The following is a 26,804-nucleotide window of genomic DNA, read 5'->3' on the forward strand; positions in this document are numbered from 1 at the left end:
TAAAAGCAATTCGTGTTTTCTAAATGATCAGTATAGTACATCATGTTTGCAAACAAGAAAATTACTTCAAGCATAAAAGTGATAATTGTCTATTATACAGTACACTTCACTAATGGAGAGATTATGTTAGTCATTACTGTATGAAATCAGCCTTCAAATAGCTCATCGTTCCTGTTATACACTATAAGGGCGCAATTATAACATTTAAAATTCGCAATTGGATGTTCGACACGCAAGCGTTAAAGACTCACCCAGAGTTACAGGGCCAAGCAAACTGGCAAATAGCAGCACTCGTAAAAGCCCCATTGCCCCGCCCATTGTCCTGGATTGGGTGGTATGAGTGTTGCTCCTTTTCTTGCTATGACTGGCCAGGTGCAAGTGGTTCTTACTATAAAGTCACCTATAAAGACAAAGAAAAATGATAGATTAGCAGAGCTCGAATGCTGTGGGTTTTTTAGTCGATATTAAAAAAGCACGTTAGAAAAAAACACAATATTTAAACTAAATTTACTTTAAAAATCCACTGAAGTGCCTTGAAATGTGCAGCTTTGTTCTTGGACGTAATCTCCACTGAAACAGGAAAGCGTGATACTTTGTGGGTGACCCCTCCCACTTTTTAAATAGCCAATGGCATCAAGTTTACCTCATAGCTTGGAATGCTGAAGCAGCTACAGTGCAGAATGATGTCATCAACATCATTGATTCATTTTGGTGGAAGTATACAGGGTCTTTTAAATGAACTTTGTCAGTGTTTCAACTAGTAGCACACTAGTTTAAGATATCCACAAGTCTGACATACTAAATACTAAATGCAGAGAAACTTCCTTTCATAATCTCTCCACATAGAGATTGATAAGGCTGTCGAATTGCAGTTTTAGAGGCGCTAACAATACTGATAACATTACTTTATCATTCTCCCAAAGTAAACTCAATGGCCCTCATTTATCAAAAGTGCATACACCAAATTTCCAGCGTACACCCAAAATTTATCAATATGGACGTTGGTGAACGGCAACCTCGAATCCTACGCCAGCTCAGGAGATGTTGTACACACGTTTTGAGTTAGTGCGGAAATGCGCAGAAAACACATTGAGAAACTAAAAGATATGATGACCCACTGTAAAAAAACAACAACATTGAAATTATAAACTTCAGTGTTCGTTTCTGTGCAATATGAACTTCAATGTTTAATTTGTGTGATTTTACCAAAGCATTTGATTTGTAGGCATAGGTATTCCTTCAGTTGAGAGCCTGTGTGCTTTACCTGACATTCAGGGAAGAGCATGAGAACGGAGTTTAACGGGAGCGGAGCGTTAAGGTAATATTACCATCAGAGCGCCTTTCCGAAAATTACGCTCGCTCATTATGCTCAGCACAGCTCGCTCAATCCAGAACGCCCTTTGATAAACATCTAGCAATACGTTATGGAATTCAAGCATTATACATAAATGTAAAGTAAAATCAAAGTTAAGATTGAGCAGGGAGAAGAAATTGAAAGGGAGTGCGAAGAGACTGGAGTTAGCAAATATTCGATGATAAATAAAGACATGAGTAGGTAAGGTAAGATGCTTGTGTTGAATGGAGCCGTGAATACGATCATGATGACATGCGGACAAAATCATAGCCACGAATTATCTTTTATGCTACATTATGGACACCAATTAACAATTATTTTTTTTATTTGGCCATAAATATAGAATTCGTTCCCAATATTCAACAGTTTGTTCAGTTCGTAATTACTATTACAGTTATTATTACTTCAAATTATGAATTAGCCTAGTAAAACATGTGGATGAAGGGCAGGTATTGCGTACACCTGAATTTCGCACAGTTTCAAAAATCAGACGGTGAGAGGAGTGTAAGTAATCTTATGCCAACATATACGCCCGTTTCTACGCAAAAATGATAAATGAGGGCCAATGTATTGATGTGACCTGCAATAAACTCTTTAACACTCTTGAACAAAAACAAACAAGCGATTGTTTCGGACAGCTGGTGGATAGGCCGGGGTCAAAGGTCAACGTGATAAGGACAGAAAGTACACAGTCTTTTAGGTCAACATACTTGCTTTAGCTTGTAAAATACTAAATGAATAACTGCGCATCTGCGTGAGAACCGAGGTGAGGACTCCCGTGATGCATTGCACGTTTCCTGTAGTGTTAATTAGGACTCGTATGTCGAAAAAAAACAAAATATGATCAGAGCGCACAGTCACGTATATCTGCTCTCACTTGTGTTTTATTAAAGCAAGGCAGAGATTCATTCAGACCTTCACAGCCACATAATGTTGGGTAGATAAATTCACCACAAGACTTTCAACGACTCTCCCCTCTCTCTCACACCTGCTCGATTTTCTTTCCTCTGCAATTCTGTTGTCCTGTGGCACGAGCTGCTGGGATCAGACTGATAAAGGTGCCACACTGGAAAGGTCAACCTCCTGATCCAACTCTTATTGATTAATGTGTTGCAATGATTTCATTTGAGACCGCTCCGGGTCAAGAGATTCACGGGTAATCAATCAATCCTCCGAGGACCTGCCGGGAATGCGGAAAAAATGAAGTAGAAAGGTTTCACCGGGGGTTCATCGGCATGCTGAGATGGACACCAACAGGGTGACTAAACTAATCTTATTTAGCGGCGACACATCCATGCTTACCTAGATATCCAAAAGCAAAAAAGAAATGTTTTTGATTGATCTAATACATATTCACACTCTATTTGCTCTCATCCTGAGCACAGTTTAAGTCGTTTTGTAAGCAATGCATGGGTGGAGAGGCAGCGTGACTTAAAGCATTAAACATCTCACTCCCTTCAGAAAGGGAAGGTAGACGACTTTCTTAGTGTGACAGGACATCACCATGACAGATCAGGACCAGAATAAGTTTCAATTCTATGCTGCAGACCAGGGGTAGGCAACGTCAGTCCTGGAGTGCTGATGTCCTGCAGATTTTAGCTCCAACCCTGATAAAACCTTGGCTACATAGGTTTCAGGTGACTTTTTAGACCTTGATTAGCTTGTTCAGGTGTGCTTGAATAGAGCTGGAGCTGAACTCTGCAGGACATGGGCACTCCAGGACCGACGTTGCCTACCCCTGCTGTAGACACATTTCTGCAATTCTAAACGCTAAAAAACATGGCAGCTACTAAGATGCTACATTTCATGATCCAATACCCAAAGGGCCTGTTCATAAAACCGGACACAGTTAAAGGTTTTCTCTGGTTCTCCAGAGACCAGGACCGCTCTGATGAAACCATTACTAGTACACACAGATCCCATTTGCTCTGTCTTTAAAACTTCAAGCAGCTCTGGAAGGAAAGCATGCATTCAGGTGAGACTAACAGAGGGCCCCTAATGTTAGCCTGGTGCAACCAGACTCTCGTACATTCAATTCATTTGTACAGAGAGTCTGGCCACGGTCCATTGCAAAGCGTTACTTCCGTTAAGGAGGGTCCTCTGTTTAAGTTTAAAACTATTGGATCTGGCCACAGTCACTCTGAATCTGCCATAACCAATCACTAACGTTTGGTCGTGACGTATGTCACTCAGTCTGGCGCACAACCTCAACGTCTGCGTTCTTAGCCACTCCCCGCTGTTCGCTGATTGGACCTGCAGATTTTTGCAGGAGAAAACGAAACTCTACAGAGCAGTCCCAGACGTTCTTCTGAAGCGAAATGAAAATTAAGTGGAAGAACGTAGGAGGGCGGAGCCAGGCTACCCTAATGTCCCTTCAGAGGCTTCTGATAAAGGCCAACTCCATTGTGCCTGAAGTACAGACATTTAAACTGTTTCCATACAACCAGAAAACCTCACCAGTTCAGAGTAAAACGACAATATAAGCACTGCGCATTAAACCCAGCATAAGGGATCAAGGTCTCAAACGAGTGAGAGGTCAGTTTGAAACGGCGTTTTCTCCGCACACTGCGTCAATTTACATTCATATCGTCTTTCATCTTTTAATTCTCCGTTTGTTTTGTTGTTGTGGCTGGCAGCGGGAGCTACTTGGCGTTTCCGTGACGCCAAACGTTTGGGGATATCAAGTTACGTTGCGCAAGTTATGTTGCCACGTAGGGCTACATAATTTAACCTTATAAAAGAAAATATATTCCCAAATATTTAATATATGCTACAGGGAATTAGACGCAACATTCATGTTTTTATATTTTGTTTTTAACGAGCCGCCCAAACCGGCCCCGCAATAAAGTTACAATTTCTTTACCCGCCCCAACCCGACCCGCGGGTTACCTCTTTAGCTAGTGGATTAGCAGCATACTTGTTCAGACAAACAGAATAATTTAAACAACCTATATACATCGTTACTTTTGTAAGAAAACAACAATGGGTGGTTTCCCGGACAGGGATTATCTTAATCCAGGACTAGGCCTTAGTTTAATTAGGAAATATAACTAGTTTTAACAAACATGCCTTACTAAAAACTTTAAACTATTACTTGTGTGCATTTTGAGGCAAAACAAAGGGCACTGGTGTATTTTAAAATATGTCAGTGCAAGTTGTTATCAGTTTGGACGTTTGAAAAATGTTTTAGTCTAGGACTATAGTCTAATCCCTGTCCGGGAAACCGCCCCAAAAGTTAAACTTAGTCTTTCTAGATGTCAACGTGATGCCCAGCTGATGCCTGACCAACGATCACCGGCAGGACCCGCTTAATCTCCGCATAATCTCCTTATCCGTTTATATGTGTGTATGTACATATATATCTCCCAAGGGTTTTTCCCTCCTAGGACTTTTCTGTGCTTTTACTGCTTCTATTAATGTAAAGCTGCTTTGAAACAATTAAGTATTGTGAAAAGCGCTATATAAATAAAATTGAATTGAATTGAATGTAAAGCTTTGGCTACTGAAGTTTGATGCATGTAGAACATACTTCAACTCAGGGTGTAAAAAAAGGAAACTAACTGAAAACATGCTTGTATAAACATAACTTACATGTCTTAGAAGAAAAAGACTCAATGCCTGTAGCTATTTCAGAAAGTTAATAGTACTAACGGCAACTTTGTAAGCAATGCTAATTTAGCTCGACTAGTTAGGCAAGAACAAAGATGACTAGAGATTTTAAAAAGATAAACAAAAACAATGTAAAAAAAGAACTTAATATTGCCTTAGACAAAAATGAAACATGTACTTACTTAAACGATCGTATTTGTGATATCTTTAAGTAACTCTGTTAGCTGTTTAGGCTTACTAGTTTGGGAGTACCAAGATATTAATAAAGACACGACACCAAGAACTGTTCACTCTGACTGTGTTTTTCTTTTTCTGAGTCTCTGCTTACACAGGATACATGAATACAGGGCACCACCTAGTGGTAAGACCCAGCATACATCACATCTTCCTTTTCTTATAGAACAAAGCATATTTTTCATACCTTTGGTTTTGTAACTTACTTAACATTTTGAACTCAGTGTCACCAACTAAAATGACAGATGTTAAACTCTCAAACATTTACTTAACTGCAGTTAAAGTCTTATGAACTTTGTCTGTCTTTTAGGCTTTTCTGAACTCCTTCATAAACCTGTGGTTGTAACTTACTTGTAGTGGGCAATCTGGCTTTCAGTCTGCTGCCCATGAGCAGTTGTGCTGGAGATAATCTTACTTCTCCTAGTGGCGTATTCGGGTACTCAAGAAGAGCGATGTATGGGTCTCCATGACTTTCTTGTGCTTTTTTGAGTAGAATCTTAATGGTCTGTATAGCTCTTTCACTCTGACCATTCGACTGAGGATATTTGGGGCTTGAAGTTGAGTGTTCAAACTTCCATTTATCCCTGAAGTTTCTAAACTGTGCACTCACAAACGGTGTCCCGTTATCCAAGAAGACTTCCACAGAGGAATTCCAAGTCTTGCGAAAATTGACTTCAATGCTGTTATCACATGTTGGCTTGTTGTCTGTGTTCATTTTGCAATTTCAGGACATTTCGAGAAGTAGTCCTCACAAAGCAGATAGTCTGCTTGGTTAAAATTAAAAAGGTCAACTCCCACCTTTGCCCACACTCTTTCTGGTAAATCATGACTGATGAGAGGTTCTTAAGTGTTGTTCCTTCTGAAAGTATTGCACACAGCACACTTTAACACTATATCTTCAATTTGTTTTCCCATTCCCAGCCAGAACAGTACATCTCTCATTCGCTCTTTGCACTTTACCACTCCCAAATGAGCTTCATGAATTTTCTCCGGCATTTCTGCTTGGATGCTTTGCGGCACTACGAGTCTTGTATTTTTGAACAACAGTCCTTCTGAGGTTGTCAGTTCTTCCTTGAAGGTCTAGTACTTCCGTATTGCAGGTGGCACACTTCTTATTTGTTTAGGCCATCCTGTTTTTACTACTGCCAAAACCATCTGCAGTTCTTTATCTGCTACTGTAGCTTGCTTGACAGCTCTCAATTTCTTTTCCGAGATACTGTAGGCAGACTTTCTGACAATTGATGTACTTCCAAGTCTCTGTCCAATAGTTGCTCTGTTAAGCGTTAACTCCTTTCCATGTTTGTAGATTGTCAAGAAACTTCATTAAGGCAGATTTGTCTTGTGGTTTGGGCATCTTCACAATTGCTTTTATCTTGTCTTGGTCTGGCTTCAAACCTTCTCCACTTAGTACATGCCTGATGTTCTTTATTTCAACCATTCTGATCTTGCTCTTTTCTTGGTTTAATTTCAAATTGACACTTCTTACTCTTTCCAGAACCTTCCTAAGCCTTGCATCATGCTGTTCCACATTTTCTCCCCATACGAGTATTACCCCTACCCCTTAGTTTTGGACGTTCACGAGAGCGAAAGGGCTATTCCGATTGGTCCTTACTCTCACGTGAACATGCAAAACCAAGGGGTAAGGGGCAAGACAGAGAAATGGGACTGGGCCTATCCATGATATTCACAACACCTTCCAGGCCTTCAAGGCTTTAAGCTATGCACTTCTGGAAGACTTCTGGAGCTGAAGATACTCCAGGTGTATCGAAAGGTGTATTGAACGTGCAAAGCTTGTAACTTTCTTCATCTAACTGGATTTGCCAAAATCATGGTTGGCATCTAACACTGAGAAGACTTTTGCTTTTGGCATTTCACTCAAAACTTCTCCAACTATCTTGAGTGAAGAGTGTTCTCTCTTTATGGCTTTGTTTAAGTCTTTTGGGTCAATGCAGGTGCGACACTTGTTTGGTTATACAACAGTCACCATACTATTGACCCATTCTGTTGGTTCTGCTTGTTTTTCGATGACTCCAAGTCTTTTCATTCTGTTGAGTTCTGTTTTTGTTTTGTCTTTTAGTGTTAACTTTTCTGGGTGGATGTATCACAGGTGCAATGGCTGGATTAATCTTGATGTGATGCACACCTGGTATGCACCCCAAACCGGTACTTTGACATCATCCGTTTGTTGGTTCTTGCAGCGCCGCATGAAGTCAAACACGCGTAAAGCTGCTGACCTCCGAGCACTCATCTCTGCTCCATTATGTCGATTTTGCAAATACAAACGCACGAAACGAGTTTGCACGAACATAAATGTGATCTTGAAAGCGTTCAGAGTAGCAGTCACATGTAAACATAGGTCGCACTTTTGACGTAGATGCGAGCTCTGGCGCATACTCTGTGACTTGCCTGCTTAAACATCCGTTTGTCTCTGTTTACATGCAACCGTGCAACCGAAGATTTTCAAGATCTCCACTCTGGCTGGAGTTTTTAGAAACAATTGGTTTCAGAGGGTAGTTCTCAGTTTGCGTGTAAACGAGGGGCGCAAACGAAGGTAAATCTCTCAGTTTTTAAAAATAACCATGTACGTGTAAACAGGGCCTTAAACTCTCTGTTTTTCTCTGTTTTCATAGTTTTCTTTGGAAGTGCAAATTAAGATGCAAACATTTACAAACTTAGTTATGTTTGAAATAGTCTGGAAATGTAATATGTGAAATCACTCCCAAGTAAATAAAGCATCTATATTGTGTTGAAGTTGTATTGTGTTTACCTAGTTTTAACATTTCAGTACCATTCCTTAATGTTGCTTCAGGCAGAGCAACTTTTGTCATACACAAGTGTTTAAAGATTAGAATTAACAGCTTGTGTCTAAAACACATAAACAAACACCTGCAAACATGACATGTCATTTATACAAACTATCAGTTTATACAGTGTACTAGTTGAGCATTATTAGGATATCTTGCAACTGTTTTTACTATTTGAGCTCATGTGCATATATATATTTTAAAGTGCCCATATTATGAAAAACTCACTTTTTCTGGGTTCTGGGGTGTTATTTTGTGTCTCTGATGCTCCCACACGCATACAAACTTGGAAAAAAATCCATCCATGCTGTTTTGAGTGAGATACAGGTTTCTGAATGTCCTCTGCCTTGAGTCTCAGATTGCGCGAGTTCAAACTCAGCTCCGTTGTGACGTCACAAACCGTTTCGTCACAAACCGTTTCGTCACATTCAGTTTGAATTTTCCCGCCCACCACCCCACTCGCAGGTCCCCACCCACCAGGGAGCTAGAGAGAGCACAGAACAGTCAGTCACTTCGCTCGCTGATACCCTGCTGTTATTTATGTCTCACTGAAATAACAGCGCTATTTTGATATTATGGATTATACTCCCGCCTACTTTTAAAAACAAAGTTTTAACGCATGGTTATTGGAACCCGGAGTAATCTTATATACAGTGTGTTACGACGCAAATAGTCATCAGATTGTAGGCGATAAGACCTTCATGCGAAATCTGATGTAAACAACAGACTATGTAGCTCCCACAGATTATACGCATTTGTGGACAAAAATGGATGTATTTTTTATTTGTATTGTATTTTACTGGACTTTCATGGATCATTCACACATCTGAAACAGACTGGATTCGATTCGCGATCTTTGTATCAAACACAAAAGGTAAGAAGTCACGTTATATTTTGCATGTTGTCATCTTCTATAACAAAATACTACATTTATGGTGCTAGAGCTAAATTTTTTTTGCCAAACTAACCGAGACCGGGCCTTACGCACCGGCTTTTCTGACGAGGCTAAGTTAACCCCCGAGCCTCTAATAACTGTACGGTCCGGAGCTCCCGCTAGCTTCTAGCAATTAGCACGCGGTCCACAAGCAGTATACATCCCCTACCGGGTCTTAATTTCTGTAATTTGCAAAAATAATGCGTTTGAAAATGTTTATAACGGGAATATGTTAGTATTGTCCAGAGAAAACGAGTGTATTGTTGAGGCTGCTCATCACAATTTACGCTGGAATCTTTGTGTCATGTTTAGTTTGACACACCGAGACCGGGCCTTACCGCCCCGGCTTTTCTGACGTGGCTAACCCCCGAGCCTCTTATAACTTTACGGTCCGGACCTCCCGCTAGCTTCTAGCAATTAGCACGCGGTCCACAAGCAGTATACGTCCCCCGCCGGGTCTTAATTTCTGTAATTTGCGAAAATAATGCGTTTGAAAATGTTTTATAACGGGAATATGTTAGTATTGTCCAGGGAAAACGAGTTTATTGTTGAGACTGCTAACTTTACATCACAATTTACTCTGGAATCATTGTGTGTCATGAGTTTCTTCTCCTGTAGTGTACTTATTAGTGATACTTTTCTGCATGATTTGTCTGTTGGCAACATAAACCGTTAATAATAATATATAAAATAATAACACAGTATGGTCTGTACTGCTCACGATACCACTGAGCACGAGCACGGGCACATGACGTTAGTAGTGGGGCGTGATCAAAGGAGCAGCAGCTCATAAATATGTAATGATTAGCTCAAAACGGCACAATCTGAAATGCCCTGAAACAGAGGCTCCTAGAGATGGGTAACAATCTTTTCCTACAAGCTGTTTCGAGCAAACAATTTTTGAAACATGCTTTATGGAACTCATACACCCATATAACTTGTGGAAAAGCAGTCATAAGATGGGCACTTTAAGTTTTCCAGATAGATGAAATCACTATTGTGTGAGGTCTTCAAAAAGTTTTTGTTAAATTATTGATGAACATGGGTTGATTGTACAATCATTTTGACAAGTAAAAACATAAAATAGATTTTTGGAAAACTAAAAACATGTCATGTAAAAACTTGCGTAAGAGGTACCACTGGCACACACATGGTTTTTAATCATCATTAAACGTTATGGTGTTGTCTAGATACCATAGAAAGTGTATGCAGGAACCAAGACACTTGTCAAACATGAAACGAACTGCGATTTCGGCTATTTCACATACATTAATTTTCTTTAATGAATGCCTGTCGGTTAGGAGACAACCTGCCCATCACTAATTAAATACATTTACAGCACGTTGAAGAGAGAACACAATCCAACATGTGTTTAATTCAGTCCTGACTCCACCATTAAGAGTTACCCACAGGCCTGTTATCACACCGATAATAACACTTTACCTGCTGGTTGTTGATGGAGTTTTTGAAATATCAGTTTTGTCTGAATGTTTTTGGTCTCTGGATGAAATGTGTTGATGCTGATATACTGGCGCAGGAACTTAGCGGCTTGACAACTTCATATGTTGTGCTTAAGAAGCGTCTATAATGCCGGGAATGACTTTTATTTGTGTAGCTCTTATCACAGTACATTTTACATCCACATAAAGTAATTACTTTAATATATGTGGTGAACTCTTTGTTTTGGTGATTCATGAACTAAACTAAATCAAAATGTGAAATTTCTATTTCCATCTGCAGAAAATTCATATTTATTTTCTTATTTATACAGTAGTTCTCAGCTTTTTATAAGTGTTTGTTTTAGTATTTTATATTCTGGATGTAAATTCATTTGTTGTAATGAACAGGTGAGATGATCAGAGGAGCTGAATTTTTGCCGTTATCATTAAGATATGGGCAAAAGTAAGGAAAGAGTTTCTCAGTGAAAGTTTGAGCAGTGAAAGAGTAGATATGAGACCTGGACTCTACATCATAAAAACAAACCAAACCCTCCTCATAATCCACAAACACCCCGACCTTCTGTGGTTTCACTTTCAGACACAGAGAGACAGGAGGATCAGCCCATGCCCAATATTTCTCATTCCTCAGACACACAGCCCAGAATCCATTCTGAGGAAACGCTGTGATCTTTCCCTTTCTGTTAATAGATTCTCTGGCCACTCCTAAAGCCCAGTCAGTTTTGTCCTTCACCTGAACCTCAAAATAAAATCTCCCTGAGGTGAATCCCTTTTTTCCCATGACACTGACACAATAATCAAATCTCTCTGGATTATCTGGGAGTTTATGTCTAATGTCTCCATATCTCACTTGTTTTCTATCTTTAGACAGGATGAGATTTGGATGAGCTGTATCAGGATCCAGAGTCACATCCACTGAGAGAGAGAGATGAGAGAATTCATGAATTCATATGACAACATGAATATGAATGTGAATGTGAGAGAAGAGTGTAGATCACACATTGTACCTGCATACTGCTGCATCTTCATCAACACTGTCAAGACAAATCACAATAAAACATCAGCAAGAGTTAAGAAGAAGATAAGAAGAATCAGTTATTAATCAGTATTCCTATAGCACATGATATGTGATACCTGTATATTATCAGTATATAGACTTGTAGAAGATGGTGTTTAAAACATGCTTTTTTGTGTAGTTCTTTTACTTACATTCTTTAAAAGTGGTCATACTGTGGAGGAGAGTGGGGTTGAAAGTAACAGTGATTTTCTCAGTGCTCTGACCACCTTTGCATTTCAACCGATGTAACCCTCGATAGGGCTGTTAAACATCTCATGCTTTTCTTATGTTTTACTGCTGTCATGATTTATGATGAGGAGAACCCAGATGCAGACATTTTCACACAAAACTTTATTCACAGTGCCATAAAGGACCGCGAGGGGACAAAACCACTTACAAAACAGTAAATGATGAAGGTGCAGGTGACATGAATGAAACAATAACAGAATAATTAACAAGGAGACAAGGGAGCGAGGTCAGGAGATGAGACAGGGAAGCACACAGCACAAACAAAGGCCATGTGCTACCACACAAAACACTTGGGACTGTCATAATCCTACCACGAGGAGCAAAATCTATGACATGAAGGCCGGACCATGACAACCATGGTTAGGTTTGAAAAGCTTTTTTCCATCATGAAAAGTGGGATTATGGGAAATGCAATCCGGAATAAACAAATATTCGGGAGATGACTCCCTCTGCTGGTGATCGGAGGACGAGGCAGGTGCCATGTTCATCACAGAGCCCCCACTGCGAGCGGCTTCTGAAGCGAGGATGCGTGTGACGTCGGGGTCTTCCACGAGGTCGAGGGGCCGGTTTGTCTGGGTGATTGTGGTGGAACTCGGAGTTGAGTGAATGGTCAAGGATGTCCCCCATCCTTACCCAAGAGCATTCCTCAGGTCTGTACCTCTCCCAGTCGACCAGATATTTGAGATAGGCTCCACGGCGTCTGGAATCCAGGAGCTTTTGGACCTGGTAAGCCTCCTCGCTGACCAGCAGGGGAGGTGGACCCGATGGACCGGCAGCCTCCTCTTGATCCCCTCTCGGACCACCAGCGGGTTTCAACAGTGAGACATGAAAAGTGGGAGAAATACAGTAAGTGGGAGGTAATGCTAATCGATATGATACAGAATTTATTTGAATTTATTCCTCTAACATCTTGTTAGAGGAACCCTGATGTTGAGAGAGAATAGCTCTGATCCCAGTACTGGAGGCATCAACTTTGATGGTGAATGGACAGGTAGGATCTGGGTGATGTAGGATAGGAGCAGTGGTGAAACTCTCCTTTAACTGCTGGAAAGCCTTGTTTGCTTTGGTCGACCAACTAAGTTTAGAAGGACCCTTCTTGGTAAGAGAAGTAAGTGGAGCTGAAATCGTGCTGAATCCTCGAATGAAGCGGCGATAGAAATAAATAAGAAATAATCTTTGGAGTTCCTTGATGGTTTTGTGGCCAATTTAATACAGCTTGCACCTTAAGAGTCGTCCAGTGCTACTCCTTCTGCTGAGATGATGTAGCCTAGAAAGGTTGTGAGGTGCGATGAAATTCACATTTCTCAGCTTTGGCGTAGAGTTGGTACTGGATTAGACGTTTTAATACGGCTCTTACATGTTAAATGTGTTCTTCCAGGGTTTCTGAATTAATGAGTCAATGTGCACTATCACCCAGTGGTCCAACATATTTTGGAAGACATCATTAATGAAGGATTGGAACACAGACAGACTGTTAGATAGGCCGAAGGGCATGACCAAGTATTCATAGTGACCGGACTGGGTAGAGAAGGCGGTTTTCCACTCGTGTTCTTCCTTAATGCGGATCAGATTATATGCGCTGCGTAGATCTAGCTTCGTGAAATACTTGGTTTTGCGGAGTTGTTCTAGAGCTGGGGGTAAAAGAGGTATTGGATATCGAAACTTTACCGTTATTTCATTCAAAGCACAAAAGTCGATAAAGGGTCAAAGACCTCCATCCTTCTTCTTAACAAAGAGAAACCCGGAGGATGCTGGTGACACCGAATGTCGAATGAACCCCTTCTTTAACTCCTCTTCAATGTACTTCTTCATGGCTTCGGATTTGGGTTGAGAAAGATGGAAGAGTGTACCATTGGGTTGTGTAGTGTTGCGTAGGAGTTCGATGATGCAGTGAATGGGTCGATGCCGAGGTAATTCAGTGGCTTTGATCTTGCTGAAGGCTTCGGCGAGATCTTGATATTCGGCAGGGAGGCCGGGAACCGTGGACGGTTTAGACGTAGTTATAGTTGAGTTAATCTGGAGTGGTACCTCTTCATTTACACAGTGTGATGAGCAGGTTTGGTCCCAGTGATTAATTCGCTGACCCCTCCAGGAAATTAGAGGGTTGTGAAGCTTTAACCAAAGCAGTCCCAAGATGAGTGAATGATGTGGAGAGGTTATATGAAAGTGGATCTGTTCGTCGTGTTGAGAGTTAACTTGTAACACAATGGCCTCGGTGATGAACTTAATTCTTCCTGTTCCTAGAGGTGGACCGTCCACTGCCAAAGGAGAGATGCACTCAATTAGAGGTATAGAATTCTGTCTAGCACATTCTTTAGACATAAAGTTGCCTGCATCCCCAGAATCGACAAGAGCCAGGAGATTAATAATTAGTTCCTGCACCTTTAACTGGGCATGTATCTGCACACAGTTCTGAGAGGGAGAGGTTAAAATGTTCAAACTCACCAGAGTGTTTCGTTTGTTGGGTGGTCTGGTAGGACAGGCGGAGAGCAGATGTCCGGGTTTACCATAGTAAAGGCATAACTGGTGATGAAGACGACGTTCTCTCTCTTCGGGAGACAAGAGAGTGTATCCGAGTTGCATGGGTTCAGTGCTTTCGGTCGACGAGACAGAAACAGAAGGGCGATGAGCTCGAAGTAAGTTTTCAATTAGAATAGAAAGATCCATAATTTCTGAAAATCCTCTTCCCTCATCGCGACAGGCAAGTTCAGTCTGTAACTCACGATTCAGACCCTTTCTATAGATGAGTTTAAGGGGTTTCTCATCCCAGCCTGCCTAAGAAGCGAGTGTGCGAAACGCCAACGCGTAATCAGCTGCCGTGCGGTTGCACTGGGTAATGTGCAGAAGTCGTTCCTCCGCGTTCTCTCCACCAGTGGTATGTTCAAACACACTACGAAACTGGGTAAAGAAATGGTTGAAAAAGTTAAATTCTGCATCGTCCTCCTTCCATACTGTGGTAGCCCACTCTAAAGCTTTTCCAGTGAGAAGTGTGCAAACGAAAGGAATCCTGGTAGCGTCGGTTTGGTACAGAGAGGGTTGTTGGGTTACAAAGAGAGAACATTGCATCAAAAATCCTTTACATCATTCAGGATCTCTGTTGAACTTGTCCGGGAAAGCTAGTTGAGGGTTAGCGGCTGATGAAGCAGCCGCCGATGGCGGTTCAACCGGTGTTGGGTTGGTTGTGATTAAAATAAATCGTAAGCTTTTAAAGGTGACATAGAATGATTAAACGGGGTATTTATCCTTGTTCTGTGATGTGACATGAAGACAATTTTTTTTTTTGGGTCTGTAATGCCTTAGAAGCTTCCCAAAAACCTCTCTCAGATAGCTCTATTAGGGTGGGGGCTTTTAAACAAGTGGTTTTGCACCTATTTGGCTCCCCCTACTGGCTTAACTTGCAATCTCATTACTGATTGGCTGACTTTGCTGCCACTCAAAAAATGTAGCCAATTATTTTAAAGTGGAGGGGCAGTTAGATGCCTGTGATGTCATAAGCATCAGTTTTTCAGACTGGGACGTTTTCTGGCTGACATTTCTAAAAGAGGAATTTCTATGAGACTGAGATGTTACTATGTCTAGCACTTTTTGTATGTTCGTGAATGCGGGTAGACTACCATTATTCAACAAAGACAAGGTAAAAATGGTTTTTCATTCTCTGTCCCCTTTAAGTGCCGTAATGAGTTCCACCGTGAGAGAGGTGAGATGAGCCAGCTGATGTTGATGACCGGCAAGCTTTTGTGCTTGAGCTGAAAGCTCCATGGAGAGTTGAAAGATGGCCGCTGGATCACTTTGCGGTGAAGTCTTCTGTAATGATGCAGCGTGAGGCTGAGGATCCATTTGCAGGCTTTTATTAAAACTCTCATGGTCAAACAGGCAAGGGTCAATAAAGGCAAACACAGCAATGAAGGTAAGTCAAATCTCATTGTCAATAATATAGGCAGAAGTGTCAGGGCAGGCAGCAAACAATCGTTATAACAGTATAAACAGATCAAAGTAACAAACCGGATAATCACAGACAGAATAACGCTCAGAATGATAGCCGTGGCAAATCGAGACAAAAATGACCAACCCGTTTGACTAAGGCCCGAAGCCCCACTGGTGTCATTAATGCAGGTTCAGTGGCAAACGATTCTGTATGGCATACTATCTACCGCAATACACAACAACACCGGACCACAGAATAATCTCACCGGGACCCGACCATATGTGCCAACCCGTTTGACTAAGGCCAGAGGCCCCACTGTCATCGTTAATGCAGGTTCAGTGGCAAACGGTGGCAAACTATTTACCGTAAATAATTAGCAACTTACCTGAGACACCATTGAGACTCCGTGGGATGGTCAAATAAGTGATGGCACCCTTTGGGCCGTCAAGTGGGCGCCCTCCTTCCTAGGTGTTTTGCTGATAGGCCCACAACACCTCCAGAGGGTTCAGCAGTGAATCCCAGCATCCCAGATTCACTCCCTAGGTGCCATCAACTCACTTGAAGAAATTATACTGAAGTCTTTCTACATTTCTGCAAAACAATATCTCTGTCTAAAACATTATCTTTGAAAATTATGTTTTAATCTGAAAATTTTTACTTTTGCGCACACTCTCCCCTACATGCAGATTCTGTTTTGTCTGTTTTTTATCATTTCTTTAAAACTTCATGCACATTCTGGAGGCCATAAGAGAATGAGGAAAATATAAAAAAGATGGTTGGGAAGAAAAATAAATTAATATTTTGTGTTCTCTTAAAGAATCAACAGTTTACTGTTTTGGAGTGCATAAACTTCATCAAAATTACCACTGATCTTTGATGAACGAATAATGACCTACCAGTCTGACTGAGTTTCTCATTGAGAGTCTCCTGTAATTTAGTCAGAGCTCTCCTCAGAGTCTCCACACTCATACTGATCTTCATACTGATCTCAGACCAGTTCTTCATGTCTGGAGCTCCGTAAAGGGATGATGGGTCAATCTACAGCATGAGAGAGAGAGAGAGAGAGAGAGAGAGAGAGAGAGAGAGAGGGGGAGGACTTGACTTTTAGGTCTTTCAGTAATTCAGTAAAAATACAAAAGACCTATATTTCTTCAAGATTAAAAAAATCATATATACACAGTTTTCACATAAATATATACATATTGAATAAAAAATAAATAAATAAATCTCCCCACACATGATAAAAAAATTAACAACATTAATGAGGCTGTAATAAACATATTCCATTATTAATCTTTTCTTAATGAAACTTCTTAACATCATGACAGCATCTACTTTTTTACTGTTTTTTCTTGTACCCCAGATTGCCAAGTTAGCTGTACCAAACAAGTAATTTAATAAAACCACTTTAGATTTTTATTTTACTGAGTATTTAGGACCAAAAATAAACAGTTCTTGGTTAAAATTTCCTATACATAATGTTTTAGTTAAGACCACCTAAACCGAGACCAAGTCATGAACAAGACCAGGACAGGCCGAGACCGAGACAAGACCAAAACTTTAAAGGGTCGAGTCCAAGTCAAGACCAAAACCAAGATAGGCCGAGACCAAGTCAAGACCAAGACCAATGCAAGTCACTGCAGTAAAACACTTATGATAAAATGTGGAATATGCATATATTTAGGCACTTCTGTGTGTGTGTGTGTGTGTGTGTGTGTGTGTGTGTGTGTGTGTGTGCGCGCGCACGCCATCAGAGAACTTGATAAAAAAATCAAAGGCATTGCAGATATGTGGAAATTTATATTTGTCTAAAGAGGTTCCCTTGTTCGCCCTAGCTGGTTTTACTCCAGGCCTTATTGTTGTTAAGTAGTTTTTCCAATTGAAACCTTTTCTGCTGCGACAAAACTTCTAGATTGCATTCTTGTTTTGCTTTTATAACAGATAACACAAATTTATCCAAATCTGGAAAAAACGTGCCAATTTCAACTTTTTTACCCTTTGTCTCATCCAAGAAAGCATAAATCTGATCGACCGAATACAAATCACTTGCACAATTAGCCATATCAAAGTAAAAACATGAATCATCATCTTTACAACTATCTACAGTTGTTTCTGACAAATCATCCATATTTTTACTTTGCCCATCATGCATCTCATTTTCCTGTACTGCATCACCACAAACATCTTATTTAAACCATCACTACAACTTGGAGTCTCACCATCAGCCACAATATTTTCAGAAGAGTTTTGCCTTACCTCATTAATAATGTCTGTCTTATCAGGTCATTGCAGTGTATTTTTTACAGTCAATGGGGTATTATCCTTCTCGTTGCCAACAGCGGTGTAATAGGCACAAACGTTTCAGTAATCCATATTCCGCTTTCAATCAAGTTTGCCACCTGTTTTGCAATTTAAAAAAAAAAAAAAACGGCTACTGCCTTGTTCATTCTTGAAGCCGAACTAATATTCTCATGGCCAACTTTAGCTCCTACAGCAAGCAGAACATCCTCACTAGACGTATTAGCCTCCGGTATACACATGAAACCATTCTGCAGGGTAAGAGGCGACGTTCCCCTTGTGGGGGTATGCATATTGCCTCACACTCACACTATGCAACATAAGAGTGAAACTTTCCCTAATAACAAAAAGTGTTAAAAAAGAAATAACCTTTATAAAATAATAAATCTGTATGAGATGAAGATGATCTTCACTGTGTGTGATCTTCTCCAGCAGTTCACTGTCTCTCATCTTCAGCTCAGTGATCTCCTGCTCCAGATCTTTAATGAGATCTTCATCCTGTTTCTCTTCTGCTTTCTGTTCCTCCTCCATCATCTCCAGCAGCTCAGTCTGACATCTCTCAATGGATCTGATCAGATCACTGAAGAGCTCAACACTCGCTGCTTTCTCCTGCTCTCTGCTTCTCTAAGAAATCAGTTTTTCATTACAATTCATCACCTTTATTTATAAGACAAATCAAAACATTATCATCCATCAAATCTTCAACTGACTTTTCTGAGTTCTGCTGAGTGTTTGATGTCTTGAATCTTCTTGATTCTCTTCTGGATCATCTGCTGAATGTCTGTCTGTGTCTTCATCAGTTGAGTCTATAGACAGACACATTTGATCATCTTCTGACAAAAGATCATGTTGTTTGAATATGTATAACAGATGAATAAAGCATGTATTAATGTTGTTATGAACTCGTACCTTCTTCTCTTTACTCTCCTCCTCTAGAGGTACAGTGTTGTGATTCTTGTGATCTCCATCAGTACAAAACACACAAACACATGTCTGATCATCTCTACAGAAGAGCTCCAGAGGTCTCTCATGTTTCTCACATATATAGTCCTTTATATTCTCCACAGGATCCAGCAGTTTGTGTTTCTTTAAAGTCACTTTCTCATGAAGGTCCAGATGAGTTTGACAGTAAGATGTCTGACAGGTTAGGCAGGACTTCAGAGCTTTCAGGTTTCTTTTATCACAGACGTCACAGAGGACTTCAGATCTTCTCAGATTTATCTTCTCAGACTTAACTTGACTTGACTTTTCTTTAAAGATCAGCGTGACCTCTCTAAGTGTTGTGTTGATCTTGAGCTCTGGTCTTTTACTGAATGTTTCTTTACAGTATGGACAGCTGTAGATCTGACTGTTGTCCCAGCACTGTTTCAGACAGATCCTGCAGAAGTTGTGTCCACATGGAGTGCTGACTGGATCATTGAACACATCCAGACACACACAACACTGAAGCTCTTCAGACAAAGCTGAAAAACACAGACATCATCAACATTTATCACTCACAGTGTTCTTAAATCAATGATAAAATGTGCTTTGTGTTTTTGCTTACATGGAGGTTTTTCCATACTGTTTCTTTTGGTCCGTCTTGGTTTTGGTGATGTTGGTGAAGATTCTGCCATTGTTTCTTTAAAGCTTTTCAGAAAACAATCACAACACACATCACATTTTACAGTGATTCAGTTTTCATTCTGTCTTCGGTTCACATACTGTACTTCCTGGTTCACTTTGAGTCGTGTGACTCACTGACAATAAACACTAAACTTTGATTTGCTTTACTTTGATTTACTAATATTATATTATTATTTTACTGTAATTAAAATAACTTAACTAGTTTAAGTCATACATTAACCAGACTTTGTCTAATGTATTCTAGTTATACATAAACCCTACTGAACCAGATCACAAGCATTAGAAATTTCTCATATATTTTCCATCATGTTACCTGTGAATGAGTATCAGATGTGTTCATGTACGGCTTTAAAAGTCTCAAATATCTTCTTTCTTGAAGAGATAAAAGATTGCAGATTGTAGGTCGTCAGTTTAGTTTCACTGAAAGTCCATAGCTCACCTGTGCTGATGTCACAACTCCTCCCACATTTCCTCTTACATATGGAGTTGATCTGTATGATGTGTGTTTGGTGTGTGTTTATATACAGCTTCAATACAGAGATTATATAAAATGTTTATATTTATAGATTGATTAATGTATTCCTTAGATTAAAGAAGCATCTTATTATATGGTCACACACAAAATGGATAAGACTTGAAATAAGATAAAGTGCATGAATATTGTGAGGAATTGTAACAGATGAACCCAAGCGCCGACAGGGGTGAATTAACACTGACACTTTATTGTACAAAAACAAGAAAACAAATCCCACAAGGGGGCAAAACAACATAAAAAGGAAAATATACTAAGACTAAAACACTAAACAAAGAGCTAGACTTGACTTGACTTGACTTGACTTGACTTGACAAAGTAATCACAGGCAATGGACAAAGCAACATAAGGACACAGGATACAAAACAACCGTGCACAGAACAGCAAACACACCGTTTCTCAATATGCATTCTTGTCTGTACTTGCGTTCTTGTGGACTTGTGAAACGTCATCATTCGCGGCCCAAGTACTGTTCCAATTCAAAGTTCGCATCAAGCCCAAGTTCACATAAAATCCCCGGATGTGTTCTTGATCCGCCTATTTTATCGAGGATGCATCAGAGGAGACTTGTGTGGACTTATGACAGCGAAGTTTCCCAGAATGCATTTTGCGTCAGGAGTTCGTTCTTCCGAGTCTGAACTTGCAAGTTCGAACTACGAAGGACACAAGTCCGAATTTGGCGTACTTGGTATTGAGAAATGGCTAAGGACTTTAAATAAGAGAACTAATGAGGGGAACAGGTGAAAATCATAACAGGTAAGGGATCGGGTAAAAAGTAACAGGACAAGGAAAATACGTGGCCTGATAATAAATACTCCATAGCCACGTGTTCCCACACAAAACATGGTACTGTCAGAACCCTATCACAATAAACTAGATTTAATACAAGACAAGATCCTGACAGGATCCTGACAAATATTACATTTAAACATAGACACAGTTCAGCATTTATAAATGGCATGTAAAATAGTAACAGATGAATTAGAGATTAAGGAAAGAGAGACTTAAAGGAACAGTATGTAGGATTGTGGCCAAAACTGGTATTGCAATCACAAAATTTGTGGCTAAAACTGGTACTTGCAATCACACAACTGGGCCCCGTTTCAATAAGGAGGTTCAACCAACTCTGAGTTTAAACTTGAACTCTGAGTTGACTTACTCTGAGATAGTAAACTCTGAGTTTTCGGTTACAGAACAGCGGATCTGAGTTAGTTCAATCGACTCTGAGTAGGTTGACTCAGAGTTAAGCGCGTGCACAGCCACAATGAAAAGCCATCATCAATGGAGCTCAGATATTACGATTTACCATGGCAACAGCACGTGACAAAGAGGTCTTAATCATTTTTACTACTAAAACTGAAAGTGTTACTGCAAGTGTACAGCAACTACGAGCATATATTTTAAAGAAAAGAGTTGTTTTTGTAAATTGCTACTCTAGTAAATGTGTACATTTAATTTTTCATCACAGTAAAAATATCCGAAGTAAATAAACTGAGGACTGTAAGTTATATTCATTTACATGCAGATGCAATCCCATGGACAAAAATTTGACAGCAGCTCAGCTAAAAATGAAATCAAGCATAATACTTTGTAATAAAAGGCTACGAACTTTACAAATGTTTGTCATGAATTAAAAAAAAGTGCACCGAGCCGGGATTCGAACTCAGATCGCCGACAGCACGTCTGCTCTAGTTACTGCACACAGCACTACCCACTAGACCAGCAATGATGACGAGTGGATTTGTAAGAAATGTCAAGACCACTGTATAGATGTAAGAGCACCACAAAGACTGATATTAGTCATATAAGGATAATTATATATCTTACATAACTGCAAAAAATAATAATTTCACTTACATAAATGTAAGTGGATATGACAAAAAACCACTCGGGGTCTCAAAATCCTCTCGCGACATAAATCTAACTTTCTACAAATGAATGCAACATCATCATCTACAGGATTCTCTATAAAAGTACTTGACATTTTAGTCACTAAGACGATATATGCACCTAAGTATATCATATTAGCTTTACAAGTCATTTCAATTTACTGTTTTAATTTTTTAGTTGAGAGTTTAGTGTAATATATAAAAATATAAAGTAGTAAGTTAAAATGGTTTGCACTGGCAATTTAATTATAACTTAAAGACAGCTAAAAATATTTTACAGTGTACATAATAAAAATGTGCGCAATGAATGAATGTACTAAAGCAGCTAATAAGATTAAACACCGCTACTCCTTTAAAAAACTGGAGGAGACCACAAGAAACTCAGAGTTTACAGGATAAAACCTGCTCCCGACCAGGTTAGGTTCAGAGAGTATGTTACCCCGGAAACAGACTCTGAGTATAAGTTACCTCTCCTTCTGAAACAGGCTTGACTTACCCCGCCATCTCAGGTTTAACCTACCTCCCTTTTTGAAACAGAAAACTCAGAGTTTCCCTCATTTCAGGGTAAACAAACTCAGAGTTTTCACTTAACCACCTTTCTGAAACGGGCCCCTGGTGGCCAATACACAACATGACAACATAAACATCAGTTGAGGGCTGCAACTCCACTTTTTAAATGACAATATCGTGTCCAGACCACTGTTGTGAGTGAAATAAGTATTTGAAATGTAAATGTTTTCTTAATGTCTAGTGACACATCAGGGCCATTTTATGATTAATTGATATACATTTCTTACATACTGTTCCTTTAAAGGGGACAAATTATGAAAATCTGACTTTTTCCATGTTGAAGTGCTATAATTGGGTCCCCAGTGCTTCTATCAACCTAGAAATGTGAAAAAGATCAACCCAATGGCTTTGGTAAACCATTCTCTGCAAGCATGTGAAAAAATAGGTCATTGTAATTTGGCTACTATTGTGATGTCAGAACAGGATAATACCGCCCCCTTTATCTGCACTATCCAACCACATCACAGCCATTTAGTGCAGAGAGAAAGAGAGAGAGAGAGAGAGAGAGAGAGAATATAATTCACATGTGTCTAGTGTAGATTTAGCTATAAACTAACATAGACACTATACATAAATTCCAATTCAAGTTATCTCAAACGCAGTACAGTGACCCTCCAGGAGGAATATATAATATTTGGGAATAAATGAATTGGATTCATCGAGATCTTTCTTTAAATGCCCTACTTTATTGATGAAATCTACATTTTATTACGTGAGAACTTTTGGGAAAAGTTGGCTACAAATGTGCTTCATGAACAAATTTGACTTTTGACATATTTGACATTTTAAAACCACCGGGGTTCTTTTGTCGAAACTAAGAGTCTTTTACATGGTCCTTCGAGCTGGATAGAGCTTTCCAATGGGTCAAGTACCCATCTGATAAGTAGCCAATGCCATGTACGACCCCGTCATCAATCTTCAAGGCAGACTAAACCTCCAGCCTACCTTGAGGATTATGAGAGGACTTTCCCCAGTTCCAAGTTCAAGCAACCAAGCCATCCAGTTTCTTCAGTCCCAGGCCAAACTAGTACTGGATATGCAGCAGAGAATTATTTTTGAGCCATGTGACATTGTTTTAATGGAGACGAAACAGTTGAAGGAGTTTGTCATGGAATTGGGCCAAAGTGTAAAGCATATATCAAGTAAAGTTAATTGTATGTGTTCTCCAAGAAGTTTATGGTCATCTGAAGCAAGTAGCCCAAAGTCATTACCTTCACCTAAGACATATTCCCCACTTCCTGCTATTACGGTGACTGAGCCAGCTGCAGCATTAGTAAAAGAGCTGCGAGAATGTCTGCAGGAGAGACATAAAGAGCAAGCTATTCCTGGGATAAATTAACTTTCATGTGTAAGTAAACAGTCTACTTTACCTCCACCTCCTCCCTCTATAATACCAACTCCTCAATCTCAGTCAAGTGTAGATTTGAATGCTCAGTTATTGAACCCATCTCATTGTGATGAGAACAATGTTAACCCTTCGTTGTCAAGACCATTACCTTCTAGTCAGAGTTCTCATTTAGAGTGCCCATTTACATGCTATGGATGGACATGTACATAATTCTGTCAATCAGTTTATGCCCTCCATATTACCTGTTTACCAGTGAGCGCAGGAGAGGAGTAAAACGATCATATAATATGATATTATTTTTATTTCTAAATTATATTACTTTTGCATTCATTTATTTCATTTTTATCTATTTAAGATGCCACCTAAGACAACAAAACATTTACATTTAGCAGACGCTTTTATCCAATAAAGCAATTTGTCAAAGGGAGTGAGGCAATAATACAAAAAGTGCTTATACCAAGTTACAAGTTTTCACTATTCCGAAACAGTACCTGTTGAGAAAGTAACTGTTTTTATAAAGATAAAATTGGTGGAAATACAGCGAATATCTACAGTGTTTGTCAAGTATTTTGGAAAGAGATTAGTTTTTTGTTGTTTTTGGAATGTTGCAAGAGATGTGGCTGACTGGACTGCTATAGGAAGATCGTTCCACCATCAGGAAGTAGGGAAGGAAAATGAGCTGGAACATGATTTAGTGCCCTTGTGTGAAGGTATGATAAGGCGCATTTGCTGAGCGTAACATTCTGTATTGGGTGTAGGAATGTAGAATAGTATGTTGGTGCAGTGAAAGTTCTGTAAGTAAGCAGTAGTGACTTGAAGAGCGGGGTTACATGAGCTCTTTTGGGCTTCTGGGAGATGAGCCAAGCTGCTGCTTTCTGAACTAACTGGAGTGGTATGATTGACCATACGGGATGGCCAGCAAGGAAAGCATTGCTGTAATCCAGCCTAGAGATTACCACAGCCTGAATCAGGAGATGTGCAGCATGCTCCGTAAGTAATGGTCGTATCTTGCTGATAATGTATAACTCAAATCGGCATGATATTTTTGGTCTTTGCAATGTAATCAGTGAAGGACAATTTGTCATCAAAGACTACACCATGGTTTTTGGCAGTTTTGGAATGAGTAATGGTTGTGTTGCCCAGTTGAATGGATAGGTCATGCCGTATCTTGGGTTGTGCTGAAAATAGAAGCAACTCAGTTTTAGTTAGGTTCAGCCACAGGTGGTGTTTCTTCATCCAAGCCAAGATGTCAGCTAAGTAGGCTGTGATGCATGCTGCTATTGTGGTATCATCTGGGTGAAATGCGAAGAAGATCTGGGTGTCTTTAGCATAGTCGTGGTAGGAGAAGCCATGTGCCTGTATGATAGGTCCTAAGGATGTTATGTAGATGGAGAAAAGGAGTGGGCCAAGCACTGATCCCTGAGGGAGCTCAGTGATCATTTGGTGAGTTGTGGACAGCATGCCCCTCCACAACACCCTGAATGATCTATCAGAGAGAAACGATTTAAACCATTGGAGAGGATTACCTGTGATCCCTAGCAACAATAGGGTGGCTAGTAGTATCTGATGATTGAATGTGTCAAAGGCTGCCGACAGGTTTAGTAGAATCGGAACCAAGGATTTGGATTCTGCCTTAGATAGCCGTAATGCTTCCGTGTTCGATAGTAGTTCTGTTTTCCGTGGACTGGTTGCATTTGAAGCCTGACTGCTTGGCATCTAGTAGATTGTTCAGTGATAGAAAGGAAGATACCTGGTTGAAAACAGCTCTTTCAAGTGTTTTCGCAAAGAATGGAATGAGTGAGACAGGTCTATAACTGTCCATGAGCAAGGGGTTCAGTGTGTTTTTTTAAGCAATGTAGTGACCAGGGCCCGCTTAAAAGTGGATGGAAATGTGTTGGTGAGCAGGGAGGTGTTGATGATATGTGTCAGTCAAACAAACCAGGCTTTGAGGGGCAAACGTGCATCAAGTGCCACCCAGAGCCGGCGCCAGACCATAACTTACGGGGGGGCATGCGGCTTCCAATGGGGGGCACGCAATAAGCAACAATAACTTGCAAAAACAAGGCATTAAAACAACAAATACAGTGCAAGCACACACTCACACAACTGGTACAGTCTGTCAGCTCATTTCCCGTATAAAGTGCAGAAGATTACAAACTTATCAGTATTACCATAATTATGTTGCAATGCTGTTAAGTCTATAGCCACACTACACAGTTAGGGTTACGCAAATTAAAACAACGCTAACTTACCTTTAAAATCTTAAAGGTATCTTGCTGATAATGTATAACTCAAATCGGCATGATATTTTTGGTCTTTGCAATGTAATCAGTGAAGGACAATTTGTCATCAAAGACTACACCAAGGTTTTTGGCTGTTTTGGAATGAGTAATGGTTGTGTTGCCCAGTTGAATGGATAGGTCATGCCGTATCTTGGGTTGTGCTGAAAATAGAAGCAACTCAGTTTTAGTTAGGTTCAGCCAGAGGTAGTGTTTCTTCATCCAAGCCAAGATGTCAGCTAAGTAGGCTGTGATGCATGCTGCTATGGTGGTATCATCTGGGTGAAATGCGAAGAAGATCTGGGTGTCTTTAGCATAGCTGTGGTAGGAGAAGCCATGTGCCTGTATGATAGGTCCTAAGGATGTTATGTAGATGGAGAAAAGGAGTGGGCCAAGCACTGATCCCTGAGGGAGCTCAGTGATCATTTGGTGAGTTGTGGACAGCATGCCCCTCCACAACACCCTGAATGATCTATCAGAGAGAAACGATTTAAACCATTGGAGAGGATTACCTGTGATCCCTAGCAACAATAGGGTGGCTAGTAGTATCTGATGATTGAATGTGTCAAAGGCTGCCGACAGGTTTAGTAGAATCGGAACCAAGGATTTGGATTCTGCCTTAGATAGCCGTAATGCTTC

General features: G+C 40.1%; 2 protein-coding genes across 3 annotated transcripts in view; both read right to left on the reverse strand.

The window, feature by feature from the left end:
- Window positions 1–5,289, reverse strand: part of LOC141352856 (adhesion G protein-coupled receptor L3-like) — a 36,881-nt gene extending 31,592 nt beyond the window's left edge. For both annotated transcript variants that reach the window (XM_073858902.1, XM_073858901.1), the window contains exons 1-2: window positions 5,146–5,289; window positions 252–400 (exon numbers count right to left, since the gene is read on the reverse strand). In XM_073858902.1, coding sequence (XP_073715003.1) covers window positions 252–318 — 67 coding nt within the window. In that variant the 5' untranslated portion in view covers window positions 319–400; window positions 5,146–5,289. The remainder of the gene's footprint in view (window positions 1–251; window positions 401–5,145) is intronic.
- A 4,849-nt stretch (window positions 5,290–10,138) lies between these two features.
- LOC141353179 (E3 ubiquitin-protein ligase TRIM39-like) lies at window positions 10,139–20,009 on the reverse strand. Its single transcript, XM_073859660.1, has 8 exons — window positions 19,861–20,009; window positions 19,468–19,550; window positions 18,831–19,384; window positions 18,632–18,727; window positions 18,291–18,545; window positions 16,520–16,661; window positions 11,400–11,426; window positions 10,139–11,307 (listed from the first exon to the last, which is right to left on the reverse strand). The coding sequence occupies exons 2-8, from the start codon at window positions 19,535–19,537 to the stop codon at window positions 10,763–10,765; spliced, it is 1,689 nt and encodes a 562-aa protein (XP_073715761.1). The 5' UTR covers window positions 19,538–19,550; window positions 19,861–20,009; the 3' UTR covers window positions 10,139–10,762.
- Between the last annotated feature and the right edge of the window lie 6,795 nt (window positions 20,010–26,804).

This window comes from Misgurnus anguillicaudatus, chromosome 21 (genome assembly GCF_027580225.2).
Source record: "Misgurnus anguillicaudatus chromosome 21, ASM2758022v2, whole genome shotgun sequence".
Taxonomy (NCBI): Eukaryota; Metazoa; Chordata; class Actinopteri; order Cypriniformes; family Cobitidae; genus Misgurnus; species Misgurnus anguillicaudatus.

What these genes read in the sequence shown, in the direction of transcription:
- LOC141353179 (XM_073859660.1), bottom strand. Translation starts at nt 19,537, where the DNA reads ATGGCAGAATCTTCACCAACATCACCAAAACCAAGACGGACCAAAAGA. An exon ending in CAGTATGGAAAAACCTCCAT is followed by an intron (nt 19,385 to 19,467) that starts GTAAGCAAAAAC and finishes TGTGTTTTTCAG; the next exon opens with CTTTGTCTGAAGAGCTTCAG. An exon ending in AGGAGAGTAAAGAGAAGAAG is followed by an intron (nt 18,728 to 18,830) that starts GTACGAGTTCAT and finishes GTCTGTCTATAG; the next exon opens with ACTCAACTGATGAAGACACA.